We start from the raw sequence: 17,623 nt of genomic DNA, 5'->3' as shown, positions 1-17,623 counted from the left end.
CCCTTTTCCTTCCCTATACTTGTTCTCAACCCCAAGCTTCTGATTCACTGTCCTTTCCCCCATTCTCCTGAGCAGATCCCAAGTCTCCACCAGCAACACAGTGAACAAAAGCAAACACATCCTCCTTGCCTTCTGACCTGGCCAGTCCTGGGGTGTCCGAGCCGCAGGCCCTGAAGGAGGGATGTGAGCTGGTGGAGGGCTACTCCATTCAGAGCCTCCCGTTGTCTCCATGTCCTTTTCATCCTTCAGCCCAGAGGCTCCAACTGCTGGGCGAAGGAAAGGTTAAACCAGTTGGGCAGCACTGACTGCTCCCATACCCCACCAGAATCTAAGCTGAGAAACGGTGGCAGGAACAAAGCGGGTGTTTGTTGGGTTTCTCTCCTGCCGGGGAGGCTGTTCTCGGACCACGGCATTCCTGGGTTGGACAGAGTCAGCTCAGAGTGGCTTCTCCCCACTGCTGCTATAGCCAAAACCCACTGCCTTTCCACAGGCTGTGCTTAGGTAACAACTCGGGGGGTTCAGGCGCTTCGGCCTGGCCTGAGCTCAAAGCAGAGACATTAAAATAAGCTTAAACTTGAGAAAAGCTAAGTCTTCAACACAGGAAGGGCTAGAATCAGGTGTAATCGATAGCTTTTCAAAAACAGTCAGTGAAGGGACTTCCTTGGTCCAGTGGTTAAGAATACAGCTTGCAGTGCAAGGGACACAAGTTCAATCCCTGGTCAGGGAACTAAGATCCCACGAGGCAAAGTAACTAAGCCCACATTCCACAACCAAGACCTGACACAGCCAAATGAATAGTTTTTTAAAAATAATGAACTAAATTGCTCTCTGAAGATCTGGGGATAGAACAATGCAGACCATCTTTCCCCATTTTCCCTCCTCTACTGTGGAGAGGAGCTCACAAGCAAGGAAGGTTTAGGGGACTATATGGTGACTGGCACAGAGAATCTGCCTGCCAAAGCAGGAGACAAGGGTTTGGTCCCTGGGTCAGGAAGATCCCCTGGAGGAGAAAATAGCAATCTGCTTCAGTATTCTTGCCTGGAAACTTCCATGGCCTGAGGAGCCTGGCAGGTTATAGTCCATGAGGTTGCAAAGAACTGGACATGACTGAGCGTGTGGTGACTGGTGAAAACAGGGAAACAAGAGACAGAAGCAAAGACGGTCATGAAGGTGGATGGACAGAATGCCTCTGGGGGACAGGACCCACACTCCCCGGAGCAAGGAGGCAGGAGTTCAGCTCACTTGTCCAGGAGCCTGAGTAGTCAGGGCCTGTGCACCAACAGTAACCTGAGTTCATCCAGGTGATGGGAAAACAGACAAGTCAGGGTGGCATTTGTTTTTATTAGAAAACCCCATGTGGTAAGAACTTTCTAAGCCAGTACAGAGACTGGGTAGCCTCCAAGAGTCCCACAGCTTTCATCTTATCTTCCACCCTCTTTTGAGAGGGGTTGTGGGGGATGGGGTGGTGTCAGGCAGCCTCCGAAATGCCCTTTCCTGGACCTCTGAGAGTTCACATAGCCAGCAACACACCCCCGGCACCTCAGTGCTGCAACACAGGGCCCCGAGGTCACGACGGCTGCCGAAGGCATTCCTGTTTGTCCGGCTTCATGATGGAACCAAAGAGGCGCTCACAGACTCCCAGGCCTAGTCCTTCGCTCTAGTTAGAGCAGGACAGGATCCAGGAGAAGATGGCCAGGGGCTAAAGGAGAAGACACTGCATTTGAGATTCCCTTTGGAGTCTGGAAAGCACCTGGATTTCTTGGGCAGGGAGGGCTGTGGAAGCCCCACTCAGTTCTTCTTGGTTTTGGGGGTGTCATATTTCCTCTTGCTGGAGTACCACAACAGCAGGGGGACGCCAATAGAAGGGAGGGTCATGACCCCGAAGGCTGCCCAGTCCAGCTGTGGAAGACAACAAAGGCCTTGCTTAGAAGCCTGGATTAGGGCACAGGACGGGACTAGGATGGAAGGGTCCAATGAGAAAAGGGAGCAGCCAGCCCAAATAAGCAGAGCGTCAGCAGGAAGGCTCCTCTCTGGCCACTGCAGACACAGAATGGCTCACTAAAGACCACCCTTTCGAGCTATGAAACCAAAGGCCTCACCTGACCCAATCCACTCTGGAAGAGAAGCTTCTCTCTTCCAGACAATCTTTGAGGAGGGAGACGTCCAGGTGTTGCCCTGACAGTCAAGCCTCCTGCAAACTAACTCTGGCCCACACTGCCAGCCTCTCTCTTCCATTCCTCTGCGTCACATGCCGCCCTCCAGCCTTCCGAAACTACCTGCTATTCCTGGACTCCACGCTTTTTCTCACTTCAGAGCTACTCCCTCTTCCTGGGGTGCGTCCCCTTCCTTACCTCCTCTTTAATTAGTGAAACCTCTCTCCCCCGGAAAATCCTCCCTGACTCTCAACATCAGGTTAGGTGTTCCCGCTGCATCTCCTCCTGAGCCCTGTGTATGACTGCTATCACAGCAGTTCCCTCCACTGAGGCCTCCATAAGCCCATAAGATCTTCAATGGGAGGGACTGTGTCTTGCGCTGGTTTCTCCAAGCAAAGCACAGAAGCGAGCACGTAATTTGGAACCTCATAATTATTCCCTGAAGGAATGAATACATGAATCTCCTCATTCAGTCCTTTAGGCAAATCTTCAAAAAATTCTCTCCTAGACTAGACTACAACAAAGTTCCCATTTAACCTCCCAATGCTTGGCGACTCTTTGAATCGAAGCAGATACTCTTTTCATCCTTGAATTAGACCCAGGACTCCAAGGTGGGGCTTTATTCAAGGCTGAGCAGAGAAAAACGGCAGTTTTTTTTTGGTTCTTGCAACTGTGATCTCATTGCCAAAAATCTCTAGCCATGGTTAAATCATGATGTTTGATGGCTGTGTGTACCAGACACCAAAAAACAGATATGACAAGAACCAACCAACTATCCGTATCTTCTAAGGAGGCCAAGAGGTCTCACAACAAAAAGGGTGTTCTCCTGCCAGGGGAGTGATGAGGCCTGCAAAGCTTACAAAATGGGGGGAGAATCTTCGATCAAACTCCCGCTGAGCCAGGATTCCTCCCTGTCCAGGTGCACTGGTAAAGCCGATCTGAAAAGAAGAAAAGAAGGCAAGTCTTCAGCTCTTTCTCATTTGGGAAAAAGGCAGTTTTTCAACGAACCCAGTTCTAAGCAATAGAGTCTTAGTTCCCAAAGGCCCAAGAAACATCCAGATGAGGAAAACTTTTTGAACTAGAGAAGATGGATGGTTCTTTCGTGTGTTGTAAAGATGAGTAAATTAGGAGCCAGGAGACACTTGATGAGCATTTACTTAAAAAAAGAAAGAAAAAAAAAAAAGGTAGGCCAGGTATGCTGTGGTAATTAAAGCCAGATCGTTCTACCTCAGCCTCAGACTCTGGAGAGAGCTGCTCACCACCACTGGCCCTTCTGCCCTTGGCAATCATTTCCCCATTCCTTAAGTGGAAACACTCTTCTGTAACTCACGAGCTGACATGAGGCTCCAATGAAATAATGAGAAGGATTCCGTAAAGTCTCAAGCCCTACCCAAATGTACATTACCAGAGGAGGGGCTGAGTCTGCCCCACATTCCTTCGTCTTGGAGAGCAGGCCAAGACTTTGGAGCACATGGCAAACAACTTTGTTCTAAAGTGGCAGCTGAGCCTTGACGTCTGTGTCTTTTAACCCATCAAGGACCAGGTGGAACCAGAGAATCCCAAACGAGGTTCTTAAAGCACACAGGATGGAAGATGTGAAAATAATATAACCAGAATTACAAGAATATATTTCCACAGGTTCATAATTCGGAGACTGCAATGAAGGTTTGAGTCTCTTGAATTTCTTATAGTTCTATGGTTGACTATGTTAAGTCCCTTCCCCACTGTGCACTCACTAAGGAGCCTAAAGCCCATGTGTATTTATAAATTCATGACCTAAGCTTTTTGAGGCCTACGACAGTATTTTATTAATCTTCTTTGTATTTCCTATCATCTAGCACATTGCGGGGGCTCAGTAAATGTCTGCTGACCTTTACATCAATCAATCAAAAGACTGTTTACATTGGACTTCTATCCTATATGGGAAACAGAAGGAAATCTAAGACACAGTCCCTCACCTCGAGGCATTTATAATTAAACTGAGAGGTGGGGGTGAGGGAAAAGACCTAGATATAAGAGAGAACTACTGAAGACAGTCAATAATTAAATGTTCAAGTGGCATGGATTTTAAGAGCTACAGACGTTTTGATGCAGTCAATGAATGTTTAGTGAAAGAATGAGTAGGAAAGAGCCATATGAATTGTAAAAGCAGGAGACAGAATCAAGGAGATGCAGTTCAGAACTGGGTCTTGAGAAGGTGCCAGATAACGAAGTGGAGGAGAGAGAGTACTTCAGACAGAGAACAAAGGCAGAGTGGAAACGAGGAGCACTGAGAGAGAGGAGGCGCTTGGCCTCATTGGACCGAGGATCCTGGCGGGTAGAGAACTGGAGGGAGAGGCAGAACCCAGCAAGACTACTGAAGGGTATGCAAGGAAAAGCGTGGCCCTGATGGGAGAAGCAGGCGCATTCTAAGCAACGGAGAGACACAGACACAGCGGAGACAGGGAGTGATCTGACGGCAGCATAGAAGGTGGACTGGAAAGGCAAGCATGGTACCAAAGCAGAGGGCACCTGACACTGCACAGAACGAAGGTGAAGGAGAAGGCAGGCAACCAGGCAGTACTCCTTCCTGTTCATTTCACTGCTTGATTTTGAGACTTTATAACATACTTTGAAATATGCTCCTTCCTACCACAATACCTCAAGTTTTGGGTCCTTCTTAACTTCCTCAGAATTTAGCGCCTGCTCTGGAGATTCTCTGCAAGAGACTGCAAAGGAAGGCAGAGCTGAGCCCCAGCCAGCTAAGGGTGTGGGTGACTCACCACAACAGGCCCATCCTCCTGGGCCAGGTATGTCACAGTTGCTGAGGTGAAGTTGAAATAACCAGCCTTGAGAGGGCGCAGGACCACGGTGTGGGAGACGTTGCTAGCACTGACTCAGAGTTAAGGAGGGAAAAGGATGAAGCTACAGTCGTAACAAACTTTCAACTTAGGGACTAAATGCACGTTCACAAAAAGAGTTGCTAACACATGTAATATTTCATATCTAAAATACTCTGCAAAAATAGTAAACACAGGCTTTGTACCTAAGCCTGAAGTGGGTGGTATTATATGATATCTTTTTAATCAAGTTTTAAGAGGTCTATGACATATTCAATATTGAAATGTTATAAAACAATACAGGTTATAGATGAAAAATTAGTCACTTACGGTCACAGAAAACCTTTTGCTGCCTGTAACAGAAGGAAATTCTTGAAAATACAAAACAAAAACAATACAAAGAGAACACTTAACCTTGTCAGAAAATCTAAATATACTATAACTCACAAGGGAAAAAAATAATCTAAATCAAAACACTCAGGAAGGAACCTTCCCTGATGGCCCAGTGGTAAAGAATCTGCCTGCCAATGCAGGGGACAGGGGTTTGATCCCTGGTCCGGGAAGACAACTAAGCCTGTGCACCACAGCTACTGAAGCCGATTTCCCTACAGCTCGCGCTCCACAAGAGAAGCCACTGCAACGACAAGCCCACGTGCCACCTCAAGAGGAAACCCCGCGTGCCGCAACTAGGGAAAGCCTGCAGACAGCAACGAAGACCCAGTGTAGCCAAAAATAAATGAATAAAGAATGCATTTTAAAAACACTCAAGAAATTACCAGTTGATCCAAATAAGGGGTTCACTGAATAAGAAGAGCCTTTAAAAAGGTCACCCAGATCACACTAGCATCCCACAGAATTTCTTTTAAAAGCACCTTAAAGATCATCAACCAGCCACAAACATCTGTCTACATTCTCCCAATATGGAATGTTTTAGGGCTTTATAACCTAAACTTCAGGAACCTCCTTCCTCAGGCCCACCCGAAATCATGCACACACAATTCTCACTAGTCTCTCTTGCCACATCTTATCCAGAGAGGTGGCAAGAATGGCCATATACACTTAGACTGATGTGACCCTACTGCTTTGCTGGCAACATCCCTTCCAACATCCCATTAGCCTTCATCAGCCAGTGTCAAGAGGATACGGAGCAATCCGGTCCCATTTGACGTTGAGCATTCCAGAGACAATGCCAAAGTCTTCTGGAGGGAAGGAATCATCAGATAATTCCACATCTAATGCAGCACTAAAGAATGGAGGAAACAAAGAAAGGTTAGTAAGTAATGGCTATAAAATTAAAGCAGTTAGCAATCAAATCTGTCTGCCTGTCCTAAAAAATCAGAACTACAAAAGACAGATATGAGTTACGTAGTTACACTGAAGAATCGCACTCAAGGCCTGGATTCTGGGCGCCAAAATAAAATACTCAAAGTATCTAGGAAAGAATGGGCCCGAATCCATTTTTGCCCTAGTTTTTTCTCACGTGTGTGTGTGTGTGTGTGTGTGTGTGTGTGTGTAAGGAGGGGAAGAGGAGCAAAATGCATATGGAAAAGAAAATTCAAGGAAATAAAGTAAAAGAGAGGACTTTCCTGGTGGTCCAGGGGACGCAGTAATGAGTATCCTGCAGGCCATAACTAAGACCCGACACGAAGCCAAATAAATAAATAAAAAGGAACTTCTCTGGCAGTCCAGTGGTTATGACTCTGTGCTTCCAACGTGGGACACTCAGGTTTGAGCCCTGCTCAAGGAACTAAGATTCCACATGCCCCACAGCGTGGCAAAAAAAAAACAACACACAACCCAAAACCCAACCAAACAAAATAAAAGGTCTACTTTTTTAAAACAGTGAAAGACAACAAAAAAGCCAATCTAAGAAAGGAAGCTGAAACTAAATCCCTAAGGTAACAAAGGATTATACATTTCCTGCCTTCTCATTTTCTTCTCCCTATGTCACCACAATTCTTGCTTCTTCCCCACTCTGAAACTCTTTCACGTCAAAAAAGTGGAAGACGGTTTCTTGTAACTTAGATAAGAATATGTCCTCCTCTTCCAAAAGCAGATCCAGCAGTATATTCATTCATTCACTCATGATGTCTGCTGCTGAAAATCTCCCAAAAATAAATCACTGCTGGTCCCTGTTCCCAGCTAGGAAATTTAGGAAACCTGAAAAGGACCCAACCTATAGCTCCAGTGCCTCCTTACCTTGAGCCAACATTGTAAATGTTGTACTGTAAGGTCAGGTCTCGCCCCTCCACAGCATATCTGTTCAGCAGTGATTTGGAAGCCAAAAGCCTGGCTCCTTCCTCTGCTTGAGTGACAGCAAATAGAGCCAACACCGCGAATGCCAGCAGCCTCATCTTTGGAGAAAAAAGCAAAGCGAGCAGTCAGTCCAAGCACGTAAAACCACCAAAAGCTCCCTGACAGCTCTTTCAACCTTTGTCAAAGCTCTTTTGAGTCTGTCAAAGCGGCAGCCCCTCCCAACATAGCAGTCTCTAAGCCACCTGGGCCCTGGATGCTCCCTAACTGGCAGGATCTTCTGAGAGGACTCTATGAGCCCACGCTCCTTGGGCTGCCGGATTCGGCCGATCTCGGACCCACAGCAGCCTCTAGCTTTCCTTTACGCAGAAGCACCCCACGGCTGCTACCTTCCCTCTGGTCCTCCTCCACCAGCTCCCCTGGGATCCCACGGCGCGCTCGCGGGGTCCTCCCCCACGCTCTTGCATCCCACCCTCCATCCTTTCCCAGGGATCCCATTCGTCCTCGCCCTCCACATCCCTTTCTGGGGCCCTTCGTGGCCCCAGTCCCCTCCCCCATTCTTGCCAAGATTACACGTCCTCCCGCCAGCATGCCCTCTCCTCCCTGACCTCCTGGAGCTAACTTTTAGCCGCTGAGTGTAGTGAGGACACAAGATTCCCCTGCTCCCACTTGTCGGGACTCACCGTGCACATCCCCCAAACCCTTTCAGGGGCCTTCAAAACCGGAAGAGAGCGTCAGCACCCGAAAGACCGGAAATAAGCTCTGGCCGGAAGCTTGGTTGCTCTTCTCGATGCCTACTGGGAGTTGTAGTTCTTAGATAAGCCCCACCTTTCCCTTTGTAGTGCCCGCTGGTCTCCGGGATGCGACCGCTCCTAGGAAAGACTTATCTGTGCACCCTCGCTCTCTTTTTTCCCCCTTCTTTCCTTTCTTTCTTTCTCGCTTTTATCATTCTGCCCTCCAGAATGACTTTTCAATCTGACTTGCCGTTACTGTGGACACCCAGCTCCTGACTGTTTTGTGGAACTGACAAATCTAGAGATTAGAGTCGTCTGTCTAAAATCTATCTATCCAGTGTACTGTCAAACTGGAATTAGAGAAAAGCTATTTCTCTTGGGGCTACCACCGTTCTTTGTATTTCCAGCCGAGAAATTTGGTCATCCCATGTATCAAATAAGTCACCAAGCCCTGAACTTTCTTTAGAAGCCCTTTGAAGGGGATTTCAAAGGGCTGCGTAGGAACCTGGAATGTTAGGTCCATGAATCAAGACAAATTGGAAGTGGTCAAACAGGAGACTGCAAGAGTGAACATAGACATTTTAGGAATCAACTAACTAAAATGGATGGGAATAGGAGAATTTAATTCAGATGACCATTATATCTACTACTGTGGACAAGAATCCCTTAGAAGAAATGAAGTACCCATCATAGCCAACAAAACAGTCTGAAGTGCAGTACTTGAGTGCAATCTCAAAAACAACAGAATGATTTCTGTTCATTTCCAAGGCAAATCACTCAATATCAGTAATCCAAGTCTATGCCCCAACCACTAATGCTGAAGAAGCTGAAGCTGAATGGTTCTATGATGACCTACAAGACCTTCTAGAATTAACACCAGAATGATGTCCTTTTCATCATAGAGTACTAAAATGCAAAAGTAGGAAATCAGTAGATACCTGGAGTAACAGGCAAGTTTGGCCTTGGAGTACAAAATGAAGCAGGGCAAAGGTTAACAGAATTTTGCCAAGAGAACGCACTGGTCATAACAATCACCCTCTTCCCACAACACAAAAGACAACTCTACACATGGACGTCACCAGATGGTCAATACAGAAATCAGATTGATTATATTCTTTGCAGCCGAAGATGGAGAAGCTCTATACAGTCAGCAAAAACAAGACCAGGAGTGGACTGTGGCTCAGATCATGAACTCTTTATTGCCAAATCCATATTCAAATTGAAGAAAGTAGGGAAAACTACTAGACCATTCAAGTATGACCTAAATCAAATCCCTTATGATTATACAGTGGAAATGACAAATAGATTCAAAGGATTAGATCTGATTGACAGAGTGCCTGAAGAACTATAGGCTGAGGTTTCTAACATTGTACAGGAGGCAGTGATCAAAATCATCCCCAAGAAAAAGAGCTCTAGGAGTTGGTAATGGACAGGGAAGCCTGGCATGCTGCAGTCCATGAGGTCGCAAAGTGTTAGACACAGCTGAGCGACTGAACTGAACTGAAGTCCCCTGAAAGTATATCCTTTCTTCTTTTCTCCTGTAACTGCTTTAGTTTATACGTGTTGCTGTTGCTATTTTTCATTGCAGTAGTCTCACTTTCTTGAGTCTTTCTCTGCACATTTCAGTCAGCTAGTAGACAAACTTCCCCAAACAGCATTTTGACTCTATGTTCAGAGGATGGATAGTGAAGTTAGGCAATTTTGAATTCTGTATTCAAATCTCTGTTCTGTCACTTAAGAGTTTAGGTAACCTTAAGGCAAGTGTTAACTTCTATAAGCCTTGGTTTCCAAGTCTGTGAAATGAGATAATTATAGTACTCTCAAAATGCTGGAGAATAAAATAGGATGATGTATGTAAAACTCTTAGCATATTGTCTGGCACATGTGTGTGCTCCATAAATGGTAACTATCAATATTGCTGTTATACATCTCCATTGCAGCATGAATTCATTCAGTATGCAATTACTGGGCACATAGTTGTGCCTGGCACTGTTCTAGGTACTTAGGATATAGAGATGAACAGAACAGGTAAGGTTTCTACTTTCTGGGGGCTTAACATTCTTGTAGACTAATACACATCACCTGTATTTGCTTTAGTAGCCCCTTCATTCACCGTTTCCCAGAGCTCCTTGAGGACAGGTGGTCTGTTTCCCATTGCTTAGTGTCATGCCTCAGCACACAGGATGTACTCCAGGAATGACTCACAACAAATCCTCTACATACAATCTCCTACTTCCTTTGTGTGTGGCTTCCCTCAAAAAATTCTCTGTTGCCTCTCTTTCCTATTCAAATCCAAGCCCTTTTTCAGGGCCTCGCCCTAGTCTCATCCCCGCCCTAGTCTCATCCCCTCTGGGAAGCCATCCTTGGCTTTGCCAGACTGCATTGCTCTTTTACAGCAGCACCACAGTGACATGTTGTAGGTTTTTGTTTGTTTTCTGGTTGCTTCTGATCTGGAAAGTTCACCTTCATGATTAGGTGCAATTTGTCTAATATACATTTATCCAAAGATCCTACAGTGATGCTGAACACACGGAGGTGCTCAAGAAATATCTGCTGATTGGAGGAATCCTCATCATTTCTGTTTACAGTCTCCCTATTGAAATCTATTCTGACTAGAGGGGTGGTTTTGAGAGTCGATTGCTGGGAATTCCCTGGCAGCACAGTGGTTAGGACTCCACGCTTCCACTGCAGATTCAATCCACACAGTATGGCCAAAAGAGAGAGCGAGTCAGTTGCTAAGGGAGATGTTTCTGTTGAAAGACTTCCAAAAGAATACAAGTTTTTCTTTCCATCCTCATGGGGACCCCAAACCAAGAGCTTGAGTAGAACTTTGTTAGATGTTCAGGGCACTGTGTGCTAGGAACAGAGGAGGGCAGAGCCAGCCTCAGGCTACCTAGGGTGCTTACTGTGCCCCCAGGATGGTGTCACTGGCTTTATGTCCTGTTTCTTGGTGTTTAAGACAGAGCCCAAGCTGCCCACTGACTTCTCTTTTGGGATCTGCAACAAGAGGGCCACCAAGAGAATGTGTGACCAAGCTGAGAAGGAAGTGGCAAACCGCTTTCCAGCTGGTGGCTAAGCAAGCACTCAGAAATAGAGCCATGCTGTCAAACCTAGGGGCCTGCAATGGACATAAAGTTAGCCAGAAGGACACTCTGTAAGTGGTAATGGAGTGAATATGAACCACGCCACTTTTCATGAAATATCCAGAATCAAAGTTATTACAGTAAATTTGCAGCAATCTTTTTTTTTTTACATTCATTTTTTGATTGTGATAAATACACATAATATGAAGTTTACCATTTTAACCATTTGAAATGTACATTTACATTCACATTATTGTACAGCCATCACTACCATCCATCACCAGAAATGTTCATCTTCCCAAAGTGAAACTCCATACCCGTTAAATACTAACTCCCGGGGCTTCCCTGGTGGTCCAGTGGTTCAGACTGCACATTGCAATGCAGGGGACACGGGTTTGATCCCCGGTTGGGTAGCTAAAATCCCACATATCACACAGCAGCTAAGACCCGTGCCACGACTACTGAAGCCCAAGTGTCTAGAACACATGCTCTGCAACAAGATAAGCCCACGGCAACAAGAAGCCCACACCACAACTCGAGGGCAGACCCTGCTCACCGCAACTGGAGAAAAGCCTGCACATAGCAGTGAAGACCCAACGTAGGCAAAAATAAATAACTCAATGCTAACTCCCTTTCTCCTGTCCCCAGCCCCTGGCAATTACTATTCTGCTTTCTGTCTCTATGAATTTGACTAGTCTAGGTACCCCATGTAAATGGAATCATTTTAAAAAATTGTTTTTAATTTACACAAATATTATAGGTTTATAGTCTTATTTTAAAAAATCAAACAATAATGAAATAGTGGGTATAAAAATAGTGGATATAAATATCAGGATGCAAACTCAGATGTTTAAGACATGTTAACTTCCTTAGTTTTCTACAATCAAACCCAATTTCGTCTTCCAGCCCCTGTTCCATTAGGTAGCAAGGACTTAAATCTTTATTTCTGCAGGGACTCCCCAGCCATTCTCTCCAGAGGTGCCTCTAATTTTCTAGAGGGCTGCCGATGTGCTACAGGCATGGAGAGAGGGGATCAAATACTTCTGGTGTTTGGTCATCAATACTTGTCCTCTTTGGCATCCACTGAGACTTCCCGAGCCTGTCCCCAGGTGTGAGTTCACACAGAGCACAGGTCATCCCCCTCAGGCTTATCCCAGACCTCCACAGGCACAGTTCTCCTCTCTCTCCCTCTTCCTTTTCCTCCCTCTGCTTTTTGCCTTTTCTTTTTGGCCACACCACTCACCATGCAGGATCCTAGTTCTCTGACCAGGGATTGAGCCCAGGCCCTAGCAGTGAAAACACCAAGTCCTAACCACCGGACCACCCTTAGCCCCTTCACCCTTTTTTATTTGTTTGTTTTCAATATAAAGACATGTGGCATGCTTTATTGAAAAAAAAAAAAAACCAACTTCAGAAATAGTCCCTTCACCCTTTTATTCCCCGCTACCCTCATCTCCAGGAATGAGGAGCTATTTTAGCATAAAAGCAGATCACTCTTGTGCTCTGAGAGATGGTCTCTGTTAGCAAGAGAGCAGCGTGTTGGTTGGTTGGTTTACAGATGCCACATTCTGAAAAAGACACAGCTTGACTCACTGTGGAAAATTCTTAAAGAGATGGAAATACCAGACTACCTTACCTGCCTCCTGAGAAATCTGTGTGCAGGTCAAGAAGCAACAGTTAGAAATAGACATGGAACAATGGACTGGTTCCAAATTGGGACAGGAGTACGTCAAGGCTGTATATTGTCACCCTGCTTATTCAACTTATATGCAGAGTACATCATGCAAAATGCCAGGCTGGATGAAGCACAAACTGGAATCAAGATTGCCAGGAGAAATATCAATAACCTCAGATATGCAGATGACACCACCCTTATGGGAGAAAGCAAAGAGGAACTGAAGAGCCTCTTAATGAAAGTGAAAGAGGAGAGTGAAAAAGCTGGCTTGAAACTAAACATTCAAAAAACTAAGATCATGGCATCCAGTCCTATGCCCTGGAGGAGGGCATGGCAACCTACCGCAGTATTCTTGCCTGAAGAATCCCATGGACAGAGGAGCCTGGTGGGCTACAGTCCATGGGGTCACAAAAGAGTCAGACATGACTTGGCTGCTAATCAACAATGTACCTTTCACTTAAGATTTACCAGCTGCTTACATTTTCTCCATTTATTTTCTCTCTCTACATATAAAGTAACATATGTTTGCATACACACGTCATACATTCACATATACATTTTTTGAACCATTCAAGAGTCAGTTGCATATCATGACACTCCATTCCAGTGTACGTTAGCTTGTATCTCCCAAGAGCAGGAATATTATTTTCCATAAACCCAATGAACCCAAACAGAAGGTTTGACACTGATAACACACTGTTTTCAGGTTTAGAATCCATATTCAGTTTTTGCCAAAATGCTATTTAAGACAAAAAAAAATCTAGGATCCTATCAACAAACCGACTTTGCAGCATTGCTTTAATCAATAAATGTGTGCCAATTCAATGAAATGAGTTTCTCCCAGGGAGAGTTGTGGACAAAGAGAAATGCATGAAAGATAGAGCCTTTGTTACTACCTTCAGAGACTGAGAGGATGGCAGGAGAAAAGGGGGAGAAGGCTCAGTCAGAGCTCAGGCTCTTGAAATAGACATTGAAGGGTCTCCTACTAAGTCCTTGGATCCTTGAAGATCTCAGACAGGCCTGGCCACCCAAAGTGGGTCATGGACTATTTTCTGCTCCATGCCAAATTTCTCTCTAGCAGATGCAGATTCCAGGGTGGATTCTGGGATCTTTATCTTCCATGTCTTGGTGCCCTTTGGGGTTTGGTCCCACTTTTTAGGATTTGGTCAGTGTTTTTTCTTATTTCTTTCTTTATTTTCTTTGGGTCTTTGTTGCTGTGCCTGGGTTTTCTTTAGTTGCAGGGAGCAGGGGCTACTCTCTAGGTGAGGGAAACGGGCTTCTCCTTGTGGGCTGTGGGTGAATCGGCTTCCGTAGCTTCAGCTCCTGGCCTCTGAAGCGCGGCCTTGGTGGTTGTGGTGGACAGGCTTAGTTGACCCACGGCATGTGGAATCTTCCCAGACAAGGGATGGAACCTGTGTCCCCTGCATTGGCAGGCGGATTCTTCCCCCCAGACTACCAGGGAAGTCCACAGCGTTTCTTCTTAAGCTCAGTCTTCTTACTCGGAGCCCTGGTGGGGGCGGGGGGAAGGGGGATGAGCAAATGCAGCCTCTTCTTGCTGAGAGTGAAGGAGAAGGAAGGGTGTGTATGTGTGCATGTGTGCGTGTGCACCCTCTCAACATCCCTCAGAGGAGCCCTCCTTGAACCTATGAGCCTGGGACCCCACCCTTCTATTGCTATGACAACTGCTTCTATGAGGACGTAGGGAGTAAAGAATTGTGAGTGCGGGGTTAGAGAGGGAACGCACCAGAGTCTCAATGCGTTAGTGATCATAGAACTTTATGATAATGAAGAAGAGAGATAATATGTCTCTGTCTTCGAATCTCGAAGTAGGAGGGCAGGATGGGACACAGCAGGTGCAAAGCAGGGTGACTCCTGAAGTTCTGCCTGTGTGTGAGCAGTTCCACTTCTAACTAACCTCTCCTTCTTCTTCCCTTTAGGAGGTTAAAGAAGCTTGGGGATCCCCAGGGGTAGAAAACCCCTCCTTTAACACCACTGATATATCCTTGACACCCATCCACAGCTTCACTGATGACCTAGGCTATCAAGGGAGCCAGGACCTGACCAGCGTGAGTACCCCTCCTCTGGGGTCTCCCACCCCTTGCTCTACCACCGTATGGGCATCTTAGGTCACTGACCTCCCCTTTGATGTTCTGTGGCAACCTTCCATATCTTGTCTATGTCCTTCCAATTCACATTTTTACTAAACATGGCTCAAATTGACTCCTTCCAGGAAAAAATACCAACAGTAATAGTAGTCACAGCTTATATCCACTGAATACTTACAACATGCCATTTTATGAAAATTTATCTCTCATTTAAACTTCATAAGAACCCTGTACGGTCAATACTATTATTATCCCCATTTTTCAGATGAGGAAATGGAGACAAAGGTAAATTAAGTAACTCTCCCAAGATTGCCTAAAAGATGCTAGAGTCTGAGCTCAGTTTGTGTGACTCAGAATCTCACACACAAAACTGCCTCCGGCTAGCTACTCCATTTTTATGAGTGCGCTCCATTGTACCTTCTCAACATTTATACGCTGTTGAACACACTTGATATATGAACTTACTTGCTTGTTTATTTGGGGGAGGGTTTAAATGCTAGCTGTAATTTTGTTATTGAGCTATAATTGACATACAATACAACTATACATATTTAAAGTGTACAACTTTATGTTTTGACAATGTATGTGCTTGCAAAACCATCACCACAATCAAGATAATAAACAGATCCATCACCTTCAAATAGGAACCGCCTGGATTTCTAGAACAGATAAATTAGAGGGTTATTACCTAACTTCTAAAGGGATTCTTTAACCAAAGCATTTGAATCCTTTTTAAAATAATGAGCTATCATTGGATACACTTAGAATATGCCTGTGTGTCCTTGGCTGATACTGCTTGGTAACTTCTCTTGGGTCATTTTAAGCGCATGTCTTCCCTGGGCAGGGCAGTCTAAAGCTGTGCTTCCCGCTCTGTACTCACCAGCAGGTGGGTGCTTGGCTTAATCTTTCCCTCTGATCTCAATCCTTCTCTGCCTCACTTCCCCCCCTTAGACTCGAAGTCCCATATGTAATGGGATGGGTCAGTGGAGAGCACACTTCATTCCTTGCTCTCGGATTCTTCAAGGAAGAAGATCCCAGCCTTGTTCCAGGCAAGAGACAGAAGCGGAATAAGATTGCCATTTTCCGGATGAGGAGAAATAAGGTGAGGGAGGAAGATGAGAATGACAAGGAGGATGAGGAGGACAAGGCAGGGCGCTCTCCTAGGGTGAGACGGAAGCAACACGCATACTCAAAGACCCGCCAACCAAAGCAAAAGGAGAATTCAGGCATCTCGGAAAGTAACTTGAACACGACTGTCTCCAATACCAAGTCATCTCCCTGGAGTATGATGGAGTTCCGGCAATACTTGTGTATGTGCTGCCGAACTAAGCAGAAGTTAGTGGAGGAGAACAAAGCATCAGATTCCAAAGAAAGGAGAAACCCAGATGAAAAGGAGAATGGAGTCACAGGTTCTATTAACGAGCAAGCGAGGCAACAGGCTCCCGAAGGAACTCCAGGGGAAGTTCCAGGCAAAAGCCAGGAGAACAGAGAGTGTAATCCGTCAACTTGTAAATAAAGCAAATTTTATTTTTATGGATGGTATGTACGAACCCAATTGATGATCTTAATTATTTTTGTAGATGTATCCACTTTCTTCCTCCTCATCCTCCCCTTTCATCTCTCTGAACATCTTCTCATCCTTTCTAATACTATGTGAATTTCCATCTCTGAAACGTGGGGCTAGTGTATGGGTGGGTGAGACCTGGAGAGGAGTCAGGAGGCTTCTGAAACCCTTGAGGCCTGCAACTCCAGGAAGGTGAAAAACAGCCTGAAGAGAAGAGTCTTGGGGTAATTAATGAGGGAGGCTTCAAGGCCTAGCTTTCCGGGTTTCAACCCCAGACTTGTCTCAATTTCTCCCTCATAACTCTCCGCTCTATATAGCAAAACTTTTGAGCTTCTGATTGTAGCAAATAAGAAGATCAGCAAAAAAACTGCCCGAAGGGATTCTCGAGGCCATTTTCAAGATTGCCATCACGGCGACAAAGTTTAAGACTAGCTTCCAAATTTATATTGCCATCTCACTTTTCCTTCCTTAGCTTGAGTAAAGGAGAAAAAAAAAGAGACAATTTCCCTCCAGGTTCTATCTTCTCCCTTCCCCACATATTCACTAATCATTCAGAAGGAATCTTAGAAATCAGGAAAATATCTCAGGGCAGATTCCCTAGAAGCTGAGCCTGAGATGGAGGTTCTTATCAAGGGTTTTATTGAGAGATGTTCTCACAAGAGGGAAGGTGGACGAGGGAAGCAGATTAGGGCAGGGCAGAAAGCTAGGCAGGTTAAGAGTTAACAGTTAAGTCTGTGTCCACCTGATCCCTGAGAGCTCTGACCTGTGGGTTACATCTCAAAACTGGTTGCACTTTTGAGGCAGGGGGTTGGCCTTTTGTAAGCCCATGTCAGTCACTGTGGGCTGCTCGAGGTTCTCCAGTGAGGTAGCCTCCCTGCTGACTGAAGGCAGTTCTTTGGTGAAGGACTGTGAGCTGTTAGTCATCAACTCCATAGTAGCTGGAAATGGGTGTGTGGCCCCATAAAGGGAATCTGGGCAGGACAATTCTGTAATTCATTGAAATTCTTGTGTTTCCCAGGATATGCTTAATTTTTGTAAATGTCCCAGGTGTGCTTAAAATATGTATTACAGTAAAGTGCGTAAAAGTTAACATAAAAATGGAGAAAGAGCAGCTGTCCTTACAGAAGAACTGCAATGAACACATTGAGAGATAGAAAACCACTACTAAAACATCAAGAGTCATAATTGTTGGAGCAACACCCAACCATGGAAGGTGAAATTAATGGGTTAAAAATTG

At 45.4% G+C, this 17,623-nt stretch overlaps 2 protein-coding genes across 3 annotated transcripts; one reads left to right on the top strand and one right to left on the bottom strand.

Annotated features, from left to right (window-relative positions):
- Nucleotides 1-1,321: 1,321 nt before the first annotated feature.
- SSR2 (signal sequence receptor subunit 2) lies at nt 1,322-8,034 on the bottom strand. Its single transcript, XM_019953415.2, has 6 exons — nt 7,909-8,034; nt 7,172-7,326; nt 6,117-6,215; nt 4,916-5,024; nt 3,014-3,091; nt 1,322-1,899 (listed from the first exon to the last, which is right to left on the bottom strand). The coding sequence occupies exons 1-6, from the start codon at nt 7,915-7,917 to the stop codon at nt 1,789-1,791; spliced, it is 561 nt and encodes a 186-aa protein (XP_019808974.2). The 5' UTR covers nt 7,918-8,034; the 3' UTR covers nt 1,322-1,788.
- Nucleotides 8,035-14,469: 6,435 nt separating this feature from the next.
- Nucleotides 14,470-16,441, top strand: LOC139179946 (uncharacterized). Of its 2 annotated transcripts, none has more exons than XR_011564253.1 (3): nt 14,470-14,570; nt 14,655-14,783; nt 15,774-16,439. XR_011564253.1 is itself a non-coding variant. In XM_070780627.1 (3 exons), exons 1-3 carry the CDS (start codon nt 14,496-14,498, stop codon nt 16,336-16,338), a joined length of 696 nt encoding a protein of 231 aa, XP_070636728.1. In that variant the 5' UTR covers nt 14,470-14,495; the 3' UTR covers nt 16,339-16,441. The 2 variants fall into 2 exon arrangements, 1 of the variants encoding a protein (XP_070636728.1); XM_070780627.1 differs by having other exon boundaries at nt 15,847-16,441.
- The last annotated feature ends 1,182 nt before the right edge of the window (nt 16,442-17,623 follow it).

Source organism: Bos indicus, chromosome 3, assembly GCF_029378745.1.
Source record: "Bos indicus isolate NIAB-ARS_2022 breed Sahiwal x Tharparkar chromosome 3, NIAB-ARS_B.indTharparkar_mat_pri_1.0, whole genome shotgun sequence".
In the NCBI taxonomy this organism is placed as follows: domain Eukaryota; kingdom Metazoa; phylum Chordata; class Mammalia; order Artiodactyla; family Bovidae; genus Bos; species Bos indicus.
This window is presented reverse-complemented; position numbering and strand designations above follow the sequence as displayed.